We start from the raw sequence: 19347 nt of genomic DNA on the forward strand, positions 1-19347 counted from the left end.
CACAATTGTAAATAAGTTTGAAATGTAATATACAGAGTAAAATGTACAGTGTAATAAGGAGTTTTAAACATATAAAGTGTTTGTGAAAATCATTTGAAGAAAACTGCTTGGTAAATCGGCTAACGAGTATTAAATCATTTCAATGTTGCTTATTAATCACATGTGATTGATATAATAAGTAGCATGATTCTACTTGTATCCCCCCCCATAAAACATTTAAAAATAGTTAAAACATTGATTAAGGGGTATGAACTCACCTGTGGTGAGTGGATTGGATTGAAGTGTCAGATACTGTTTTAGGTGGCAAACGGAGACTTGTACACATGCACGAGCATAGTTATCATATAATGAACATATATATAACTAATTAGCCAAATAATAACTAAACAAATTAAGTTGGGACACTCTAGGACATGTAAACACTTTGTATAAGTGTTATAAGTCCTAAGGGTTGCATCTAAGTTGTTGTGGGACAAGGCTAAAGGGGTTTAAAGTTCCAAAGGACCTTATATAAGTGTTTACTCTTCAATAAACTCCACGCAAGGAGTTTACGGTCGTAAACCCTTGAGTTTACGGCCGTAAGCTCTCAAACATAATGACATTATTTCTTTTGAAGTGTTTCTTGATTTCTAGAAGAAGTTCTACTTGGTGGTTAAATCCTAGGACTAGTTTAGGGCATTAAGACACTCCTTTTAGGAGTTTTCGGCCCTAAGGCCATTTCCTTTTGAGTTTACTGCCGTAAAATCATATGGAAGTGGGTATTTTTATGTTTTCAAGTCCTTAATTTCACTAGGAATAAAACTAGGCTTTTGTACTTGGCTTTATGAGAGTTTATGGCACCATTTGGCACCATTTAATGGAGTTCACGGACCTAGAACCTTTTGGGCCGTGAACACCTTACTCTTGGTGTTCTAAGTGTGTTAGCTAGTCCTAAACTCATTTAGGTACATGCCCAAATTAGTCTCTTAGCTTAAGGAGGGTTTTTAGGGCACTTTGGCACATAAAAATGGAGTTCACAGCCCAAGAACCTCCTTGGCTGTGAACTCACTTTCACCCATTGATTCTAATTGATTTTGGTGTCCTAAACATGAAATGGTAGTCCCTAGGTTGAGTTCCAAGGCTTTGAGGGACATTGGGACACTTTTGGCCCTTAAAATGGAGTTTACTCCCCAAGTGTTCTTGGGCGGTAAACTCCCAAATCTTGGGGTTTTGATTCGATTTTGATGTTTCTAAACACAATCTAAGCTATATAATATAACTAGATCGAAGTACTCACAATTTGGGATAAAAACCCGAAGATCCGTGAGAGAGAATTTTGGCTTTTCTCTAATTGGAAATGTAACTAATGAATTATTTTGGTTCAGATTTCTATATATAGTCCTGAGATTTTTGGCAGAAAATATTTTTATTCCCGGAATGAACTCTAATGTCCTAGAGTATTGGAATAACACTGTTGCACAAAACCCTAGTGCATCCACTCTCCTGGCATCTCCTTAAGTGTAAATCCTGAAAAACTGCCAAACTTATACTCGAAGTCTGGGATTTCACTGTAACTGTTCTAACTTCTATTGGCTTGATATGGTTTATTCAGAATGGAAATTTCGGGTTGTCACAATTTTTATGTAGCCCGGAAAACGTTTTCAATCAATAATACTTAGGCTCTAAGTATTTTTTGTTTATCCCCTGTTTTCCTAATTCGTTACTTGAAGTTCTTCATATTGTTACATTCTTCTGTTCTTCCTAGTGTTACCTTTGTACACAAGGTGCCGGTGGAGATACTCACTTCTGATTATATTTGATTCTTTTTGTAGCCCCTTCATTAAACATGATTCATCAGAGATAGATATATGCATCACTGTTATGAAAACCATCACTAAATAAACACTTTGAACAAAAAAAATTTGCCAAATTTAAAGGTTTCCGGTTCCATTTTTGGGTTTCCGGTTCATTCCTGGTCTAATACATAAATATGGTTCCAATGTTCAATTTCCGGTTCCATACCCACTTTACCCGGTCTGATACCCGAAACCGAACCAGAACCGATTCTTGTATAGCGGTCCGGTTATTGGGTCTTATAATCCGTCAATTCTGGGTTCCGGGTTTTCCCGGTCCGGGTTTGGACCCACTTTCATCCTTAATACACACACACACACACTTAAATTGTATTTGTCCAAAGCTCTTAAAATTCTACTTCTAACTTGATTTACTTTCAAGATTTTTATAAATTTCACCATTATCTTTCTCTTATATAATTTTCATTTTCAAATATAATATATATAGTCTCGTAGGTGTTCGGCAAAAAATATGATGTAAGAGGAAGATAATAATGAAATTTCAAAAGTCTTGGAAGTAACTTAAGTTAGGGATTGAAGTTTAAGAACTTTGTACGATTACAATTCATATATAATTCATATATGATACAAAATAACATAGTATGATGGGTTTAGGTGCTTAAGCTTATATACCTTGTAGGGTAAGTTTGCCAAGACTTCGGTCTCTTTCAGTACATTGTAGGGTATATTCATTTTCCTCCGCTGTAATAAGTTTGAGAGATTAGAAAACTTAAAAGAAATAGTTATACCATACGGTGAAAGAAGATGATGTTGATGACGGTGAAAGTAAGAATGATATGAACCACCATGAGAAAATTTAATCTGAAGATACTAGCATTATAGGTGTCTAGTAAGAATGATATGAAAGTGACATTAAATGCTTGTAAGTTGTCCTGTTTCATTCTTACCACACATACACACCGACAAAAGACATGAATTTTGTTCCAAGTGGAAGTGGAATGTCAATTGTAATAAGTTGTTGCAAAGATTATTTGATTGTGACGTCTACATATAGATGGTTGTAAACTTCAAACAGTTGCATATAAGACAATGCTACAAATGAGAAGATTGAAGTGGCTAATATCATGCTTTGGACTTCATCAAGAAGTTGCCTCCAACAAGTAAAATGTCTATTTAATTTCATTATAATCATTTTACTAAAAGTAGTAACATCATCATTAATGGTGTTTTTGTCAAAGGCTTACAATGGTAGATGAAAATGTGAATGGAAAGCTAGGAATGCAAAGAAGAAAAAGATTTTCATCGTTATCATTTACGGATAGCGATGAATGTGTTGGCTGAGTTAGTGGGCTTTGCTGTCCAATGGGGGAGGTGTCCAAAGAAGAGAAAGATTTTCATTGCTATCATTTACAGATTTTTATGGTGTGGATGGAAAGCTAGGGATGCAAAAGTCTTCAATAATGCTAGGACTTCGTCGTTAAATTTGGAGGATAACATAATCACTTTGGTGTGTGTAAAATATAGGGGCAAGTTTGGTGATTGTAATTGGTGTAGGGGGTTGTAATCCTTTTGACATTTTGTAATTTGTTTTCTTTCTCTTTCGCCTTTTGCCCTGTTTCTTTAAAGGTTGGTGTACCATTTCAAAAAAAATTAAAAATAAAATAAAATAAGAATCGATTATTGGGTGGGTAGAAAAAGAGAATAGCAACAAGGGCTATTCTCCTACTTTTGACTTGTAGTTTAATTTTTCTTTAAAAAAAATTTCATTATTTCTTTAATCAAACCATGTAAAAACTATTGTTAACTTAATCCAAAGTAAGGTTGTTAGTTTTTAGGGAAAATGATTTAAGAGACCATTGAAGTTTTAAATTCGTTCAAAAAAAACCATTTAAGTATTACATGTTCAAAAAACACCAACGAAGTACATGTTCTGTTCAAAAAACACCATCTGTATGGTTTAGGGTAACTTACATATTTAGTCCCTAACTTTTTTTTTTAACTCAGACGGTTCCTTTAGTTTAAATTTGTTTTGACTTTGGACCCTGATCGAGTTAAAAGACTAATATACCCTTATTAGTTTCATTTAACATTATTTTTAATATTTATTAATTATTTATATAATTTTTGTTATTATTATTATAAATATATAAATTGTATAAATAATTAACAATAAATAAAAATAAATGTTAAATGAAACTAATAAGGGTATATTTGTCTTTAATTCGATCATGGTCTGAAGGCAAAATAAATATAAACGATAGGGACTATCCGAGTTAAGAAAAAAAAGTTAGGGGCTAAAGATATAAGTTTACCCCAAACCATAAAAATGGTGTTTTTTGAACAAAATATTTACTTTGTTGGTGTTTTTTGAACATATGTTTTAGTTTGATGGTATTTTTTGAACATGTAATACTTGAATGGTGTTTTATGAACAAATTTAAAACTTCGATGGTCTCCTAAGTCATTATCCCTAGTTTTTAACAATTAATCGGTACACAAGTTTTCCGTAATATTAAAAAAGTATATTTGAACATAAATATCCAGTCAAACTATTACAAGAGGAATCTATTCATCTTCACCAAACAAACATTATATAGTTACTCATTGACAAGTACATATATATAGCTTATACCATATACAACAAAACCTCTGCCTGCCTTGAAGATGTATGAATCATCTAATAAAATAAAAACGGTGCCCTTTTGTAAATTAATTTGTTCCTAATTAACATACAACTAATTTATAAGACCTAAACTAATCCCTCAAACAATCTTGAGGTTTTGGTTTGATTGTGATGGGTTTACCAAGCTTAGATTTATCTTCCATTTTTGCAATATCACGGGCCTTGTCACAAACAGGAAACCCTTTATCATCCCATGATTCCAAAATTACCCCTGACCCCACACAAACCTGTTGTTGATAAAAAGCTGCAAATTGGCCAGCCGCCAGACCCTGATCATCTTCAGGTAATTGGACAGTGCCAATACCATCTTTTTGTATATGCAAACTGCAATCATAGAAAACTGGGCCATGCCGAACCTGTCAAAAAATGTGTAAATGTTGACTTTTTCTATTAAGTCTGTTCTTTATGTATTAAGTGAAAATTTAAAGTCATGTAATATGTTTATGTTTACCTTGCATCTTAAGTGGTTTAAGTTGTGAGGAGGAGATCCGCTAATCCATCTAAAGGATCCAACACGAAATGATCGCCTTCTTTTATCAACCAAATAATAGTTTCTTGATACAAAAACCACATTATTTTTTACATCTTTCTCAACAACATACCTGCACATGGAAACATAACATGTATTTTTATAAATAAATCTTTAAAGATTTGAAATTTTGAATAATAATAATAATAAAAGGTGAAAGATTTATAGTAGTAAATTACCATGGTCCTCCTGCAAGACCCAAACCTTGGCGTTGACCAATTGTGTAAAACCAGAAGCCCCTGTGGACTCCTAAAAAATCACCGGTTTCAGCTTCCAATAGTATACCTTCTTTTTCACCAATATGTCTTCCAACAAATTCACTGAACTTAATCTGTATAATAATTACATAAATTTCCACTTAAAATCCAAAGTTGGGATTTTTGTTAAGGAACATAACATAAACATACCTTCCCAAGAAAGCATATTCCCTGTGAATCCCTTCTTTCTTGGTTAGGCAAATCAAATTTCCGGGCAAGCCATCGGACTTCATCCTGATAATTTCATAGTCGATATTTAAATAAACAGTAAATTCATAAATTCTGTTTTTTTTTTCATAAAGCAAACTTACTTACTTTTGGAATACATCCAAGAGGAAGCACTAGTCTTTTAAGCTGAGCTTGTGAGAGATAGGAAAGAAAGTAGGTCTGATCCTTCACCTGAAATTCCAACATGTATCCCTCAGTGTAAGTTGGTAATGAAAATAAGTAGCATATCTTTACCATATCCTTTGAGAGCTGAAGAAATGAAAGCTCATTGATTTCATCTGTAACAACTTTTGCATAATGTCCAGAAGCAACAAAGTCAAAATCCATGTTACTGGTGGCATCCATGAACGCACCTAGAGATATAAAAAGTGAAATTAATCACAAATGGGAACAATAAAAGATGAAAGCAAGCAATATGATTACAAACCGAATTTGATTCTTGTATTGCAAAGAACATCAGGGTTAGGTGTAAGCCCACATTTATACTCATCAATAAGTTCCATTGATGATGATGATGAATGTGAGAAAATGCATTGTGACTAACCACTTTGTCCCAATATTCATCTGTCAGATGTACAACTTCCAGTGCTACATCAACCTGAAGCAGATTCGTAAAAACAAAATGTTGATATATTTCCTTCAATACTAATCAAACTTGGAAAAAACAAAGAAAAAGATCACATAATCAGGGATTTGAGTGATAGAATCGAGAACTTCATTTGTTAAAGCAAAGCAGGGAAGTGTTTTTGAGCCTTGAAATCCAGTTAAGCACTAACGGAAATCTGAAGATAAAATGATCTAGATGGATAATATGAAGGTGAAGAAAGCAACCTGATTGCAAACAGCTTTTGCGTACTTCAAATCCTCTTCCCATGGACATTCAGACCAAAAGTTGTCGAAGTCTTCCTACCAACGAATTCAGTACCAGAACTAGCTAAGGAATTATAGGATTCAAACTTCAAAATGCCCAAAGACAAACCAGAAAGGTAAAAGTAAAATGGAAACACGAAAATAAGAAACCGATAAGAGAGGAGATTTTTGTTCATTTCAATCATATCATCCCCCACAAAAATCGATGTTAGCAAATTTGCAAATACTCAGAATTTGAATTTTAGATAACCAACAACATTAGGTTTATATTCGAAACCAGACATTGTACATTGTAATGTGCAATGTAAACCTGAATGGGTTTATTCGTATATGCAATGTAATGTGCAATCAAAAGAAAAGCATACGCACCTGGAACCAGATTTTAAGGTAGAAAGCGGTGCAGAAGTGTCCGGCTGCGTGGAGGAGGCGAAGTGCGACACTGCTATCAACGCCACCACTGAGAAGAACCGCAATTTTGAGAGGGCGCTTGCTATTGGGCATTGAGCAAGACAAGTAACTGTTGTCCAAATCAAAATCAGAAGTCGTGTTGTTCGAAATTTAGGGAACTGTTGTAGATGATAGAGAACGAGGTGTGTGGATGGATAAGATCGTTCTAACAGCTCGAGGGTAGCTTTGTCGAATTATTAACCGCAGGGGTTTCTGAAGCGAGTGTGAGACGACATCCTTGAGGGGTAAAGAGTACAGCTTGGTGGTGGGGTGAAACAGAGCGGCCATTGTTGTTCTGAGCATCATTTCATCGAGCTGGTACTGGTACAGTGTGTGAAAATAATAAGTTAAACAACTACTACTAGCCCAATAGAAAGCCCAAGCCCAAAGAAGATATATATAAGCGACAGATTTTTATTACGGACATTAGTATAGTTAACCAACCTTAAGGAATCTTCCATTCCAATGAGATAAATAGAGTGCTGTGTATGTTTCTCTAAAGATTTGAAGAAACAAATCAAACTTCCAAGGCTTAACGTTGATATGATTGGCCGACATAAACATTCAAGCTGAAAACGACGAGAATGAGGTTCTGCAGATCGAGACCATAGAACTAGGTTTCATTTTATCTGGCAAAATAATAGAACAATTAGCTAACAAATTATTACGTTGGTAAATCACAAACCCAGTTTGTTCTCTATGGGATTTCTACACAATATGTGATTTTGTTAACACATTACGTTTGGTAACAGAAGGACAAAAAATCTTACCGAGAGTTGTTGTCGACGACTTTGAGGGAGCTAAAGGACGGCGCTTCCGACGGCGTATCTTGGAGGAGGCGGTGGCCGGCTGGTGGCGGAGTTTTGCAGATCGGAGATGCAGTCGGAGGGAGCAAATGTGTGAAGTAGGAAGATAGAGAGGAAAAACGGGGGCTAGAATATTATGGTAAAATTGGGCCGAGTGAATGAATTAGGTTTAAATTTGTTTCATTGTACAAAAACATGGGCTTAGTAAAAAGGTTATTTTTGAAGTCCAAAAAGTGCAAACAGATATTTTTAAAATAGTTGAGAATTGTTCCACGACAAATATATTGTAACAAAAAAATAAAATTGATAAAACTTTGAGTGCGTGAGAACAGGTAAGGAAAACATAATAGGTGACCAGAGCCGAAGCTGTTTCCAAAAAAACATATGGCATATACAAAAAGTAAAATGTATGGCATATACAAAAAGTAAAATGAAAATAAAGAGATAAAAATGCATCTTCATCATACTTGATCTACTAGTAGTTGATCAAGGGCTTCGTCCAACACGTTAAAAATCGATGCTTTTAAAACAACAAAAACCAAAAAAAAAAATCAAAAGCAGACCAAAACTGACAAAAACTAAAAAAAAAAAATCAAAAGTAGACCAAACCTGTCAAGCTCAACAAAATCCATGGACCATTTATGTATAAAATAAAAACTAAGTCAATGAACAGTACCTGCTCAGCTGGGTAGGCGGATACTGTTCATCAACTCTCACTCTCAGATAAGTTATTATTCATCAGGATTTTATACTTTTAATATGTGAATCCAATGTAAAGAAAAAAAATAGACCCTAATTATGGTCAGTGACCAAATAGAAATATCTATAAACAATAAAACTGGAAATAAAAAACGGGTTTGAACTTCGAAGTAAACATAAAGCATGTGTCTACTCAAATGACTACTCTTATGCTACTCCACTATCTTGATTTTATGTCTTTACATGATTTTATTTCAGATTTTGTCCTCAGAAAGAACTAGCTCCTTCAAATCTAACATCACATTATTGTCTCACTTTTTTTTTTGGGCAGCCGCATCCTATCATCTTCACACAATTCATAATCGACAGCTAATCCTTTCCTCGTCGGGAACATCGTTCCTTCCACCTTGGGGTCAACAACATCAAAGGGTTTGGAGAATTCGGCGGCCACAATTCCCTCCATCCTAACACATATCCCTAGCACATATATCTAAGCTCTTCTTGTAAATCTAACTCAGCCTTTGAAAGTTTAATAGAGTAATTAGATTATTTAAAGGATATTGATTAGGACAAAACTATGTTACTGAGTTGTCATTAGTTGTCGATTTGGACTAATTAAGTAATATATTAAAAGACTTGGTCAACATAGACCTAGACATCTTGGGTTGATTTAACAACTTGAGTTGCATATTTGAAGTTCCTAAAGATAACGTTTATTGAAGATCAAATATGAAGATAATCATCAGACTTGTCATAATAAAGATGTCAACAGAAGTATAACGATATGTTCGGGTGATTAGTTATTTAGTTTTACAAGATTAATATTTATGTAATTTTAGTCTAGTTTTCGTATGTATTTGTGTGTGAGCTTCACACAACTGAGAGTTGATTGTTCCTTTTGTTTTGTTATGGTTTTAGCGGACGTAATACTGATCCCTATTACTTACATTACGAATTGATGACATTAACTTTAATATTGTTTTAATGATTTTAGCTAAAATTTATTTTTATTTTGTACAAGATTTGAATGTAAAGAAGATGTAGGTAGATGGTTTGAGTGTGCTTTACCATGGGGGAGTTCGCGGTTTGATCCCCTTCTTTTCCTTATATAAGAAAAAAAAAAAACAAAATTATTTACTACTTTTTTACATATTTGTTTTATATGAAATTGTGTTTACAAAATTAGTTTTCTTTAATATAAATGTTTTCTACAATTTTAACATCGTCATTTTTGTGCATGTTTTTCCAAGGTTTTTCTGTTTTTGACTTCTTTGTATATATGCGTGTATTTCTTAAGATTTTTTTTCATTTTTATAGATCAGTTTCTTTAAATATTCATTTTCATGCATGTAAGGCTGTAAAAGATGTAAAAAAAAAAAAAAGAACATGGTTCTACCTATTCGTCTTCACAAACCAAAAATGTATAATTAAACTCAATTCTAGTGTAAACTACATAAATACTCTGCAACAACAGGCGGGGGTGTGGTAACTCTAATTATAGTTAATTAGGGAGGATTTAATCACAAAATCTGTCTTGGTTGGGTCTGTTTCTAATTGCTACAATACAAGGCTTGAGGAGCTGATTACAAATATTTTGAATATAAAATTACATGAACATGAGCCCTTGATAATTTAAAATTTAAAAATGACAACTAAAGTGAATAAAACTGGGAATAAAGGTACTCCCGAATCTTGTAATACTCGTCGCACAGTGGACCTTCAATAACTATTTGTTGGATAGCAGCAGCACCACCCTACACAATTACGCTTAAAGATTAAGGAAAAAGTAATTAATGAGTTTAATAGGTTTTTACAAATCTGGCCTTGTTTATTTATTCCTTAGATTAGATTGGTTAACACAACATAACACACCTTCTGACTGGCATCACCAACTTTCCTCAATGTAACATACTCCCCACAACGCAGAGCCCCACCAGCAAATTCCACCTGGACACCCTTTCCAGCAAGGAACTGCTTAAAATCTGCCATTTTTAGATCTCCAACAAGCACAGACTTATGAGGAGGAGGAGTATGAGGTGTTGTTGAAAGGGGGAGTAGTGAAGAGATGCTGCCATTCTCTGTCTTTTCCACCTCTGAATCAATCCACGCTATTTCATAATCTCCAAGCTGTGTATGTAGTCCACAGACAGATTCACCAAATACTTAATTAAACAAAATTTCACTTTTTGAATGTCATTGTCAGTCATATTAGTTTATAGTTATGTTTTCACATCAAGTTTCACCAAAAATAATCAACCATATAGTACCAAAAAGAATCTATATATATATATATATATATATATATATATATATATATATATATATATATATATATATATATATATATATATATATATATATATATTTAAAAAAAAAACGTTGAAAGAATACATAAGTGAACTCTTTTATCAGGGATATTTAAGTAATTATTGAAAAGGATAAGCAAAATTTGTGAAAACCAAAAGCACCATTTTTGATTTTTGTATCATAGGGAAGAAATGCTCACTCACCTTCTTAAACAGAACATTGCTCATCAGTTTCTCAGAGAGTTGCACCTAGTTTTCACACCAAGGGAAAAAAAAAAAAAAAAAAAAAAAAAAGCCTAATCAGATGTGGATATTGTAAGATAAACTAAATGGTCCAAAATGAGATTGAATGGAACTTGTTGTGTACCTTGTAAGCACATAAATCTGATGTGACATCAATTGTTTCTTCAATTTGTGGAGCATATACATGGGGACAAACATGTTTCAGACAGTGTTGCTTCAAATGCTCGGTTGCCTCAGCTGATCCATGTACCAAAACCTAATATATAAACAAACAACAACCATTTTACCATTAAAAACAGCTTCTCATTCTTTCTTTTTCACTTAATGGACTTCAATAATCTAACAACTTAATAGAGATAGTAATTTTTTTTTTCTTCCATTTCCCAAAACAAAACCCCCATACAAGTTTCAAGGGAGCAACATGTGCAAGAATTGACTTCATGGAGCGACCATCAGAACGTCCTTCAAAATCCATGTAAACCAAACAACATTTCACTTGGACCTGAAACACACAGTCACAATTCCAATATAACAACAACTCAACAAATAGTAAATAAAATCATCAGCATTTAGATTAAAAACACAAACTTACAGTAAGTTCAGAAGATACAACTTTTGATGGGGTTGTGTCAAGCATCAAACTAGCAGTGCCTTCATCAAGTTTTCCATCAACATCTCCACCCACCTAAACACACACACACTCTCACTCTCACTCTCGCTCAAAATTCAATATTCAAAATTCAAAAAAATTCAAAATGAACTTACAGCCATAGATCCCATGTCCATATCTTCATCCTTGATCACATAATCATCTGGATTAATGACTTCTCCAAAATCATCCCATTCAGAGGTGTCATCATAAAAAGGGAACATCGGGGCAACACTCGAAGGTGGAACAAATCCATCAATCAAAACATCACGATATGCTTCCCCAACAACTGCCATTTTCCATCAAATCATCTTTTAAGGTAAATAAATAAATTTAAAAATAAAAAAAAAAAAAAAAAAGTAATAACTAGTAAAGGAAGAAATACCATCAGCTTGAGCATGGCCATCAATGATCATTGGGTCAGATTTGAAAACATCAGTGCCAACCACAGCTTTTGAATTTGATTCCTCTTCCTTTACAAGACTGGCTTTCAAAGCCTCTTCCTTTTTAATCTTTTCTTGCTCTTCTTCATATGCAGCTAACTCTTCACCAACTAATGGAACTCTCTTTGAAAGGGTTACTTTAACAGCTTTAGGAGGTGGATCTGACTGAAGGATTCGTGCACGACTACCAAACTACATATACAAACACTCTAACTTATCAGAATCAATACATATATATATATATATATATATATATATATATATATATATATATTTGCCTATCTTCATCATTTATACTATAGTTGCTTTGTTTAAGCAATATACCTGTCCCCTTTCCGTAAAAAGAACAAGATTTCTTGAATCAGCAGCCCATTCTACAAATATATCATGTGAAAATCCCACTTCTAAACTGGCCATAGAAGCCAGGACAATCTAAAATAAAAAAAATGCAGTCAATGCCATCATAAATATATTTCTACAATAGCAAGTGCACTAAAGTTTTTAGCCTCCAAATTAGAAAGTTTGGCTTTACCTTTGGGCCCTCTGGGATGTTTTCTAGTTCAGTCTTGTTGATCAGAAGAGTAACATGCCTGCAAATAAATGTATAAATTCCAGGTGATGTGAACAGCAATCAAGAAATTATGAAAAAGTCTTACTTCAAAAGGAAGGCATTATCACGAGTGTGCTCGAAAGACTTTGCTATTGAATCACTCATCCACTCAAGGAAACTCTTGACATAATCAACTGTGCTTGATGACACATACGTGAGAAAGAAGATAGGATAGGTCAAATGATGTTGTTCCCAATACTGCAACATCAGCAAAAAGATCATTATTATATAAAAATCTAGAGAAAGATAAAAATCACAGATTTTTTGCAGACTAACCTGTTCGAGTATCAAAAGCAGCTCCAGTATTCGGCCAGCAGTGTCCACAGGCAACAACACATTTCCATTGCCTCTTAGAGTGTTCAGTATAGCATCTAAAATTCCCAACCAAATAACAAAATCCATAAAAAGAATTAGAAATGATACATACACACACATGCTACTTAAACAGCTATAATTACCTATAAATTCTTGATCTCTTTGACGTCTAGAAGGCTGATTACTCAAAGCGTTATATGCATCTGTTATAAGAACAGCTGGTCGAACAAAAGATTCTAAAACTGTTCCATTTAAATGCCTGAAAGATCACTGTAGCAGGTCAGAACATTATGGATTGAAAAATACTCAATGAGATACGGATGCAGTTGACCTTTCTTTTCGATGATTGAAGTCAACAGCATATATCACATCTTCTCCATCTTTAGTTATTTTCCAAACAGTACCTCCCAAAAGGTGACCAGCAACATGAGGTGCAATCACTATACCCTCCCCTTTTCCTGACATTAGTTCATTGAATATTTCAAGTAAGAAACAAATTTTATAACCCTGAAAGTGGTGAGATTAGCTAGGAAAATGCGCACCAGATAAATGACAATTCTGAGAGTAGGTTAATCTTGTCACATTTTGGAAGGCAGAATCAATATCATCCAGTGTGAACAAATCAAACTCAGATACTTGCTGCAGAAAGAGGAACACGTCTGAGATGTGTAATAACAGCCTTTGAATATGTAAAAATCACTACAAGTAACCAGATAATATGACATACTGCATTACAAATAATCCATTGATCAATGTTTTACCTTGCGGGAGAGGTAGTGATCATACATAGTTAATAGCCCTAATCTGAAGACAGGTTCTGTTGCATAAACTGGAGCAGAAAGTCCGAATTGTTTCATGGCATAGGGTAAAGCACCAAGATGTAGTGTATCTGAATGTGACAACAACACGGCATCTACCGTCGAAGCAATCCTGCAACAGAGATTAACAAAATTTAGGGGTAACCCTTCTTGTTCGCGAATTCATATAGGCAGCTGTTAATTCTACTGTAAATCACATTGTTCTGACAACTTACAAAAATTATCAGCTTTTCATTTCCCCTTAATAATTCTCGACTAAATTAGCAATTCAAATGGCGAGAGCGGGAGGATAATGAGAAAGTGATAAATTAAAAACCTGGATAGAGGTTGAAGGAGAGAGGGGTCGAAGTGATCGTTCCAACCACAATCGATAAGAAAGTTGAAGCCATCGATGGAGACCAGATACGATAATGGGTTTTCATTGTACACTCCACACAGTGGCGTCACCTGCACCGATGTCCCCATGTATCTCTCTGCTTTCTTTCCCTAGCTTTCTCCCGGTCCCGGGAACCTGTTTTCCGTCTACCAGTCACTAGCCGGAGCCGAAACAAAGGAACGTTTGAATCGTTGTACAGAGAAGAGGCTTTTAGAAACCGACTACGAGTACGCCGCGCTTTAGGTTTTAGGCCACACGAAAATTTACTTTGAAGTTTTTTTTTTTTTTTTTTTCCCGCAGTTATGAGAAACAAGATTTACAGGGTCTAAATGTTTAAAATTATAAATTTTTGAATTTTAGCCAATTAAATTTGAATGACTATTTTATTCTTTTTTTTTATATTTTTTATTAATTTATAACTGTGAGAACCACGGTTATAAAAAATAATTAAATTTTATTATTAAAAAATTAAAAATATTAATCAATTATTTTAAATAAATTATTACTTAAGATATATATTTTTTAGTTATAAAAAATTACAATCGTTAATTTAAATAAATATGTAAAGTTATCTCACCTTATAATATGTGTTAATTTTATTTTATTTTTTAATATAATGTTATTAATTTAATATAATTAGAATGAAAAAAAATTAAAATTTAAAATTTAAAATAGATAATCAATTATTAATTTAATGTAAATAAAATTGGAAATTTAAAATTTGAATTTTGAAATTGTTAATTAATAGGTTGACAAGTGGCATCATATGTGACATATAATATTAATAAACAGTTCTAATAGTATGACATTTGTCAATAGGAGAATAAACATATTCATTTATTAGAATATATATATTTAATAGTATGACAGTAGCATATGTGGTATGGACTCGGATTACCTGTGTGCTATGACTCGTCTCCGTGATACGATTTCGGGATTTGACTGTAGCGGTTTCACTAATAAGGACACCGCCCCCCCCCCCCCTAAATCCCAAAAAGATTTGGCGTATGCCCTTTTTAGCAAAATCGTCCAAGATATGGAAGTCAACTTCGACATGATTGTCAGACATAAAGCAGTCTTTGAGTGTCTGCGGGCGCCTCATGCTCAGGATTTTCTGCTAACTATCCCTATTGATGGTCTTGGCCAGCATATGTCTCCTGTGGAGTACCGAACTATCCTTCGTTACCGCCTCATGATTCCCATATTCTCAATTGACGAGATATGCCCAGTTTGTCGCAAGGCATGTTTGGATACCTTTGGGGAACACGCGATTCATTGTAGAGAGCTCCCTGGTTTCAAGAATAGACATGATGTGGTTTGAGATGTTCTCTTTGATGCTTGTCGGCATGCTGGTATTTCTGTGAAGAAAGAAGCGCCAGTGAACTTTTTGACGGACCCGCAGGATGGCAGGTCCACACTTAGACCGACTGACATTTTGGTCTTTGGATGGATAAGAGGGAAGCATGCGTGCGTGGATCTTACTGGTGTCTCTCCTCTCGTTGGTTTGGGGAGCGGAGGTTTCGCAGCTGGGCATGCCGCTTTGAAAGCCGTTGCGTGCAAAATGGTAAAGCACGAGAATGCATGTAGAGAAAATCAACATGTGTTTGTTCCTTTTGCATTCGATATATTTGGTTTTCTCGCACCAGAGGCGGTGGAGCTCCTTAATAGAGTCCAACGGGTCATGCATTCTAATGTCATATCTCCTATATCCACAAATGTTGTTTTCAAAAGAATTGGTTTTGCCATCCAGAAAGGGCTAGCGGCGCAGCTTGTTGCCTGTTTGCCTTCAATCGATATGTATTGAACTTTCGTATATGATTATATGTAAAAATATTTAATTTAGAATTTAAATAACTAAAAATAATAATAATAATAATAATAATAATAATAATAATAATAATAACGTCTCATCCCTCTCTACTGACCCCTGCACATTCTTGAAATATTTATATGCTCAATAGTAATTATAAAATGATAAATAAATATAACTCTTGTAATTGAAAATTATTTATATCATAGAAATATTAATTTTCAATATTAAATATTAAAATATATGATAACATATCATAAGATATGATTTATTATGTTATTTACATTTTTTTACTAAAAAGATTTTTGTCTTTTAGCTAAATGGATAAGAATTTATAGGTTATAAAAAGATTGGAATATTTTTTTATAAAATCCTTCCATCTTTTTATACTCTAAATTGTAACATGGAAAGATAGTTTAGAAAGGTTAGGTTTTGATTATTATATTGCAAAGAACATGTTTCTAAAGTTAGGCAAGTCATAATCATAAAGCATTGATCTTAAAGGCTATAAAGACATAAAGAAAGAGGCTTATAAACTAGTTATGATCCATTCTTTATCACTTGATTATTTCCATGACTTTCCTTCTCCCTCTCCACTTTCTCTTTAGTTTCTTAAAGAGTTAAGCATTTGTGTGAAATAAGGTGGTACTTAGTTGAACTCTCCTTCATAACAAAAGCTTTGTTTTATTTTAAAGGCTTAAGAGTTTTGTTACTACAAGAAGAATATCAACATCTTATCAAGTTGAAGAATTGTTCGTGATGGAGTTTCACATCTACATTCTTCATCAACTACCAATTTCCCAAGAGGAATCAAAGTCTTTAAAGATTGTATTACTTTACTGGCAACTCAACTCACTTGAAACCATTTTCGCAACAACGAATAAATATTCACTAGGAAAACTCCACAAGGAATTGCGGATAAACAACCGTGACTTCTCCAACAAGTCAAAATCATACCAAAGCCCGACCCAAGCCCGTCGGCTACTGAGCCATCAATAGTATTTTCATATTGCTCAAAATACCCAACTATACCAAAGACCAACTAACCAAACACATGAATCTCCACGACGCAACTATTTGCAAAACCACGATGGTTCATTATAGGTCGTGATGCCATCCAACCATTGGAATTAGAAGCTAATGGTTCCTCAGCGTTCTTGAAATCACCTAACCACATACATGAAGACTTTCGACCAGCACCCGGTAGGCCTATAGGCGCACGACCATCATCCCACCGACCTGCAAGAACCCAATCAACATCCCATTTAACATTTACCAAATACTGCAGGTGTCATGCCATTATATAACACGCAACCCTTCTAGAGTCTAAACTACTACTGATGTATCATCAACAAAACATGCTCACATGTAACTATGAAATACGATAAATGGTTGAACGTTTTCCCCAACTCGAAAATAATAAATCAAATAAGAATCATTCCATGAGGCCAAACCGAGTGTGCTCAGACTATCTTACTCAGTCCACATCCACCCCTCATGACAATATTTGGTGAACTACCAACATGTCACACTTCCCAGGAGGAAAAACAACGCTCCATAGGTTGAATGTGTTCCTTCTTCATCATATCCTTACCCAAAGGGTGAAGTACCAATGAATCGAATGAAATGACGAATCTCAACCGTTAAAAGAAACATTTGCTAACCACCCAAACAAGATTCCACACCTTAGGTGAAACTGAACAAATCCCTCCAATTTGTTTCGGTGGTTTGGGATTGTACTCAGCATACGAGGTTTCCTCATACGCATTTGTAGCCTCGAGGGTCCAATCTTGGACACTACAAGACCACATCTTATGTGACGGTGACATATATGGTATGGACTTTGATTACCTATGTGTTTTGATTCGTCTTCGCGATACAATTTCGAGATTCGACTGTAGCGGTTTCACTAATAAGGACACCGCCCCCTAAATCCCAAAAAGCATTGGCGTGTGCCCTTTTTAGCAAAATCGTCAAATATATAGAAGTCGACTTTACCATGACTGTTAGACAGAAAGCAGTTTTTGAGTGTCTTCAGGAACCTCATGCTCAGGATTTTCTGCTAGCTATCTTTATTGATGGCCTCGTACAACATAGGTCTCATGTGGTGTACCAAAATATCCTTCATTATCGCCTCATGATTCCTCTATTCCCAATTGACGAGATATGCCCAGTTTGTCATAAGGCACGTTTGGACACTTATGGAGAACATGCGGTTTATTATAGAGAGCTCTCCGGATTCAAATACCGACATGATGTGGTTAGAGATGTTCTCTTTGATGCTTGTCGGCGAGCTGGTATTTTTGTGAAGAAAAAAGTGCCAATGAACTTTTTAACGGACCCGCAGGATGGAAGATCCACACTCAATCCGACTAACATTTTGGTCTTTGAATGGGTAGGAGTGAAGCACGCTTGTTTGGATCTTACGGGGGTCTCTCCTCTAGTCGAGTTGAGGAACGGGGGTTTCGCAGCAGGGCATGCCACTTTGAAAGACGTTGCGTGCAAAGTGGCAAAGCACGAGAATGCATGTATAGAAAATCAACATGTGTTTGTACCTTTTGATGGGTTTCAAGCATCAAGCACTACAACATTCCTATGGTGTACATGCAACCCTAGTGTTTTGGATCTATATTTTTCTCAAGTTATACATGCAATACTAATCATCCAAAGCATAAACCCTAACTAGCATACAATTTTCGAGATTTGTAACATAAAACAAAGTTAGAATAATACCTTTTACTTATAGCTTGTAGATCTTGACCTTCAAGAGCTTAGTGCCTCAAATGTTGCACCTCTAATGAGTCACAAACACCAAGTAGCAATGGAGGATTATGAGAGAGGTGGGAAGGCTCAAAAATTAGGCTAGGTTTCCTCTTGGGATCAAGTGGCCAAAATTATGAGTCCTAGGGGTTCCTTTTAGCTGAGTTGCTAGGGTTTCTGACTGGAACTCTTATTCTCTACTTAGGCCTTAAGTAACCCATTAGATCCTTCCAGAATCCTCTTATGGATGAATTCTATGTGGGCTACACATAGATTTCGTCCATCCCTTCTTAGGGATCCACAGGCCCAACTTGTCAACTATTAGAAAATTGCAATGCCAGTCCCCTTAATTCAATTAGTCTCTTTTGATCACCAAATTAATTTATGATTAATATTAATTAAACAATATGATTTCTCAATTAATATATTATTCCTATAATATATTAATAAATCATAATTAACATATTTCTCCATAATTCATTCTATCAAATTGCTATGGTGAAGGCAACCCAAAAGGACCATGCTAATATCGGGTCAAGTACATACCAATTATAGTCATGGGTTTAGACACCTAATCCAAGACCTTTTGCATTTGATACATTTGGTTTTCTCGCACCAGAGGCGGTGGAGTTCCTCAACAGATTCCAACGGGTCATGCATTCTAATGTTATATCTCCTAGATTCACAGATGTTGTTTTCAAAAGA

The 19347-nt window shown here is 34.7% G+C and overlaps 1 protein-coding gene and 1 pseudogene across 2 annotated transcripts; both read right to left on the minus strand.

The window, feature by feature from the left end:
* Nucleotides 1–4285: 4285 nt before the first annotated feature.
* LOC145088855 (uncharacterized) lies at nt 4286–7767 on the minus strand (annotated as a pseudogene). The gene is made up of 12 exons (XR_013701240.1): nt 7578–7767; nt 7252–7436; nt 6730–7128; nt 6322–6396; nt 6025–6088; nt 5918–5986; nt 5725–5843; nt 5578–5661; nt 5413–5496; nt 5185–5336; nt 4928–5078; nt 4286–4832 (listed from the first exon to the last, which is right to left on the minus strand). The product of XR_013701240.1 is annotated as an uncharacterized LOC145088855 (transcript).
* Nucleotides 7768–9793: 2026 nt separating this feature from the next.
* Nucleotides 9794–14325, minus strand: CPSF100 (cleavage and polyadenylation specificity factor 100). The gene is made up of 17 exons (XM_079027289.1): nt 14013–14325; nt 13640–13808; nt 13421–13517; nt 13210–13336; nt 13022–13137; nt 12840–12934; nt 12610–12761; nt 12486–12543; nt 12278–12385; nt 11896–12145; nt 11627–11799; nt 11454–11546; nt 11265–11363; nt 10986–11117; nt 10823–10867; nt 10185–10439; nt 9794–10066 (listed from the first exon to the last, which is right to left on the minus strand). The coding sequence occupies exons 1-17, from the start codon at nt 14159–14161 to the stop codon at nt 9965–9967; spliced, it is 2220 nt and encodes a 739-aa protein (XP_078883415.1). The 5' UTR covers nt 14162–14325; the 3' UTR covers nt 9794–9964.
* Nucleotides 14326–19347: the final 5022 nt, after the last annotated feature.

This window comes from Lactuca serriola, chromosome 2, assembly GCF_051521515.1.
Source record: "Lactuca serriola cultivar US96UC23 chromosome 2, Lser_US96UC23_V15, whole genome shotgun sequence".
In the NCBI taxonomy this organism is placed as follows: domain Eukaryota; kingdom Viridiplantae; phylum Streptophyta; class Magnoliopsida; order Asterales; family Asteraceae; genus Lactuca; species Lactuca serriola.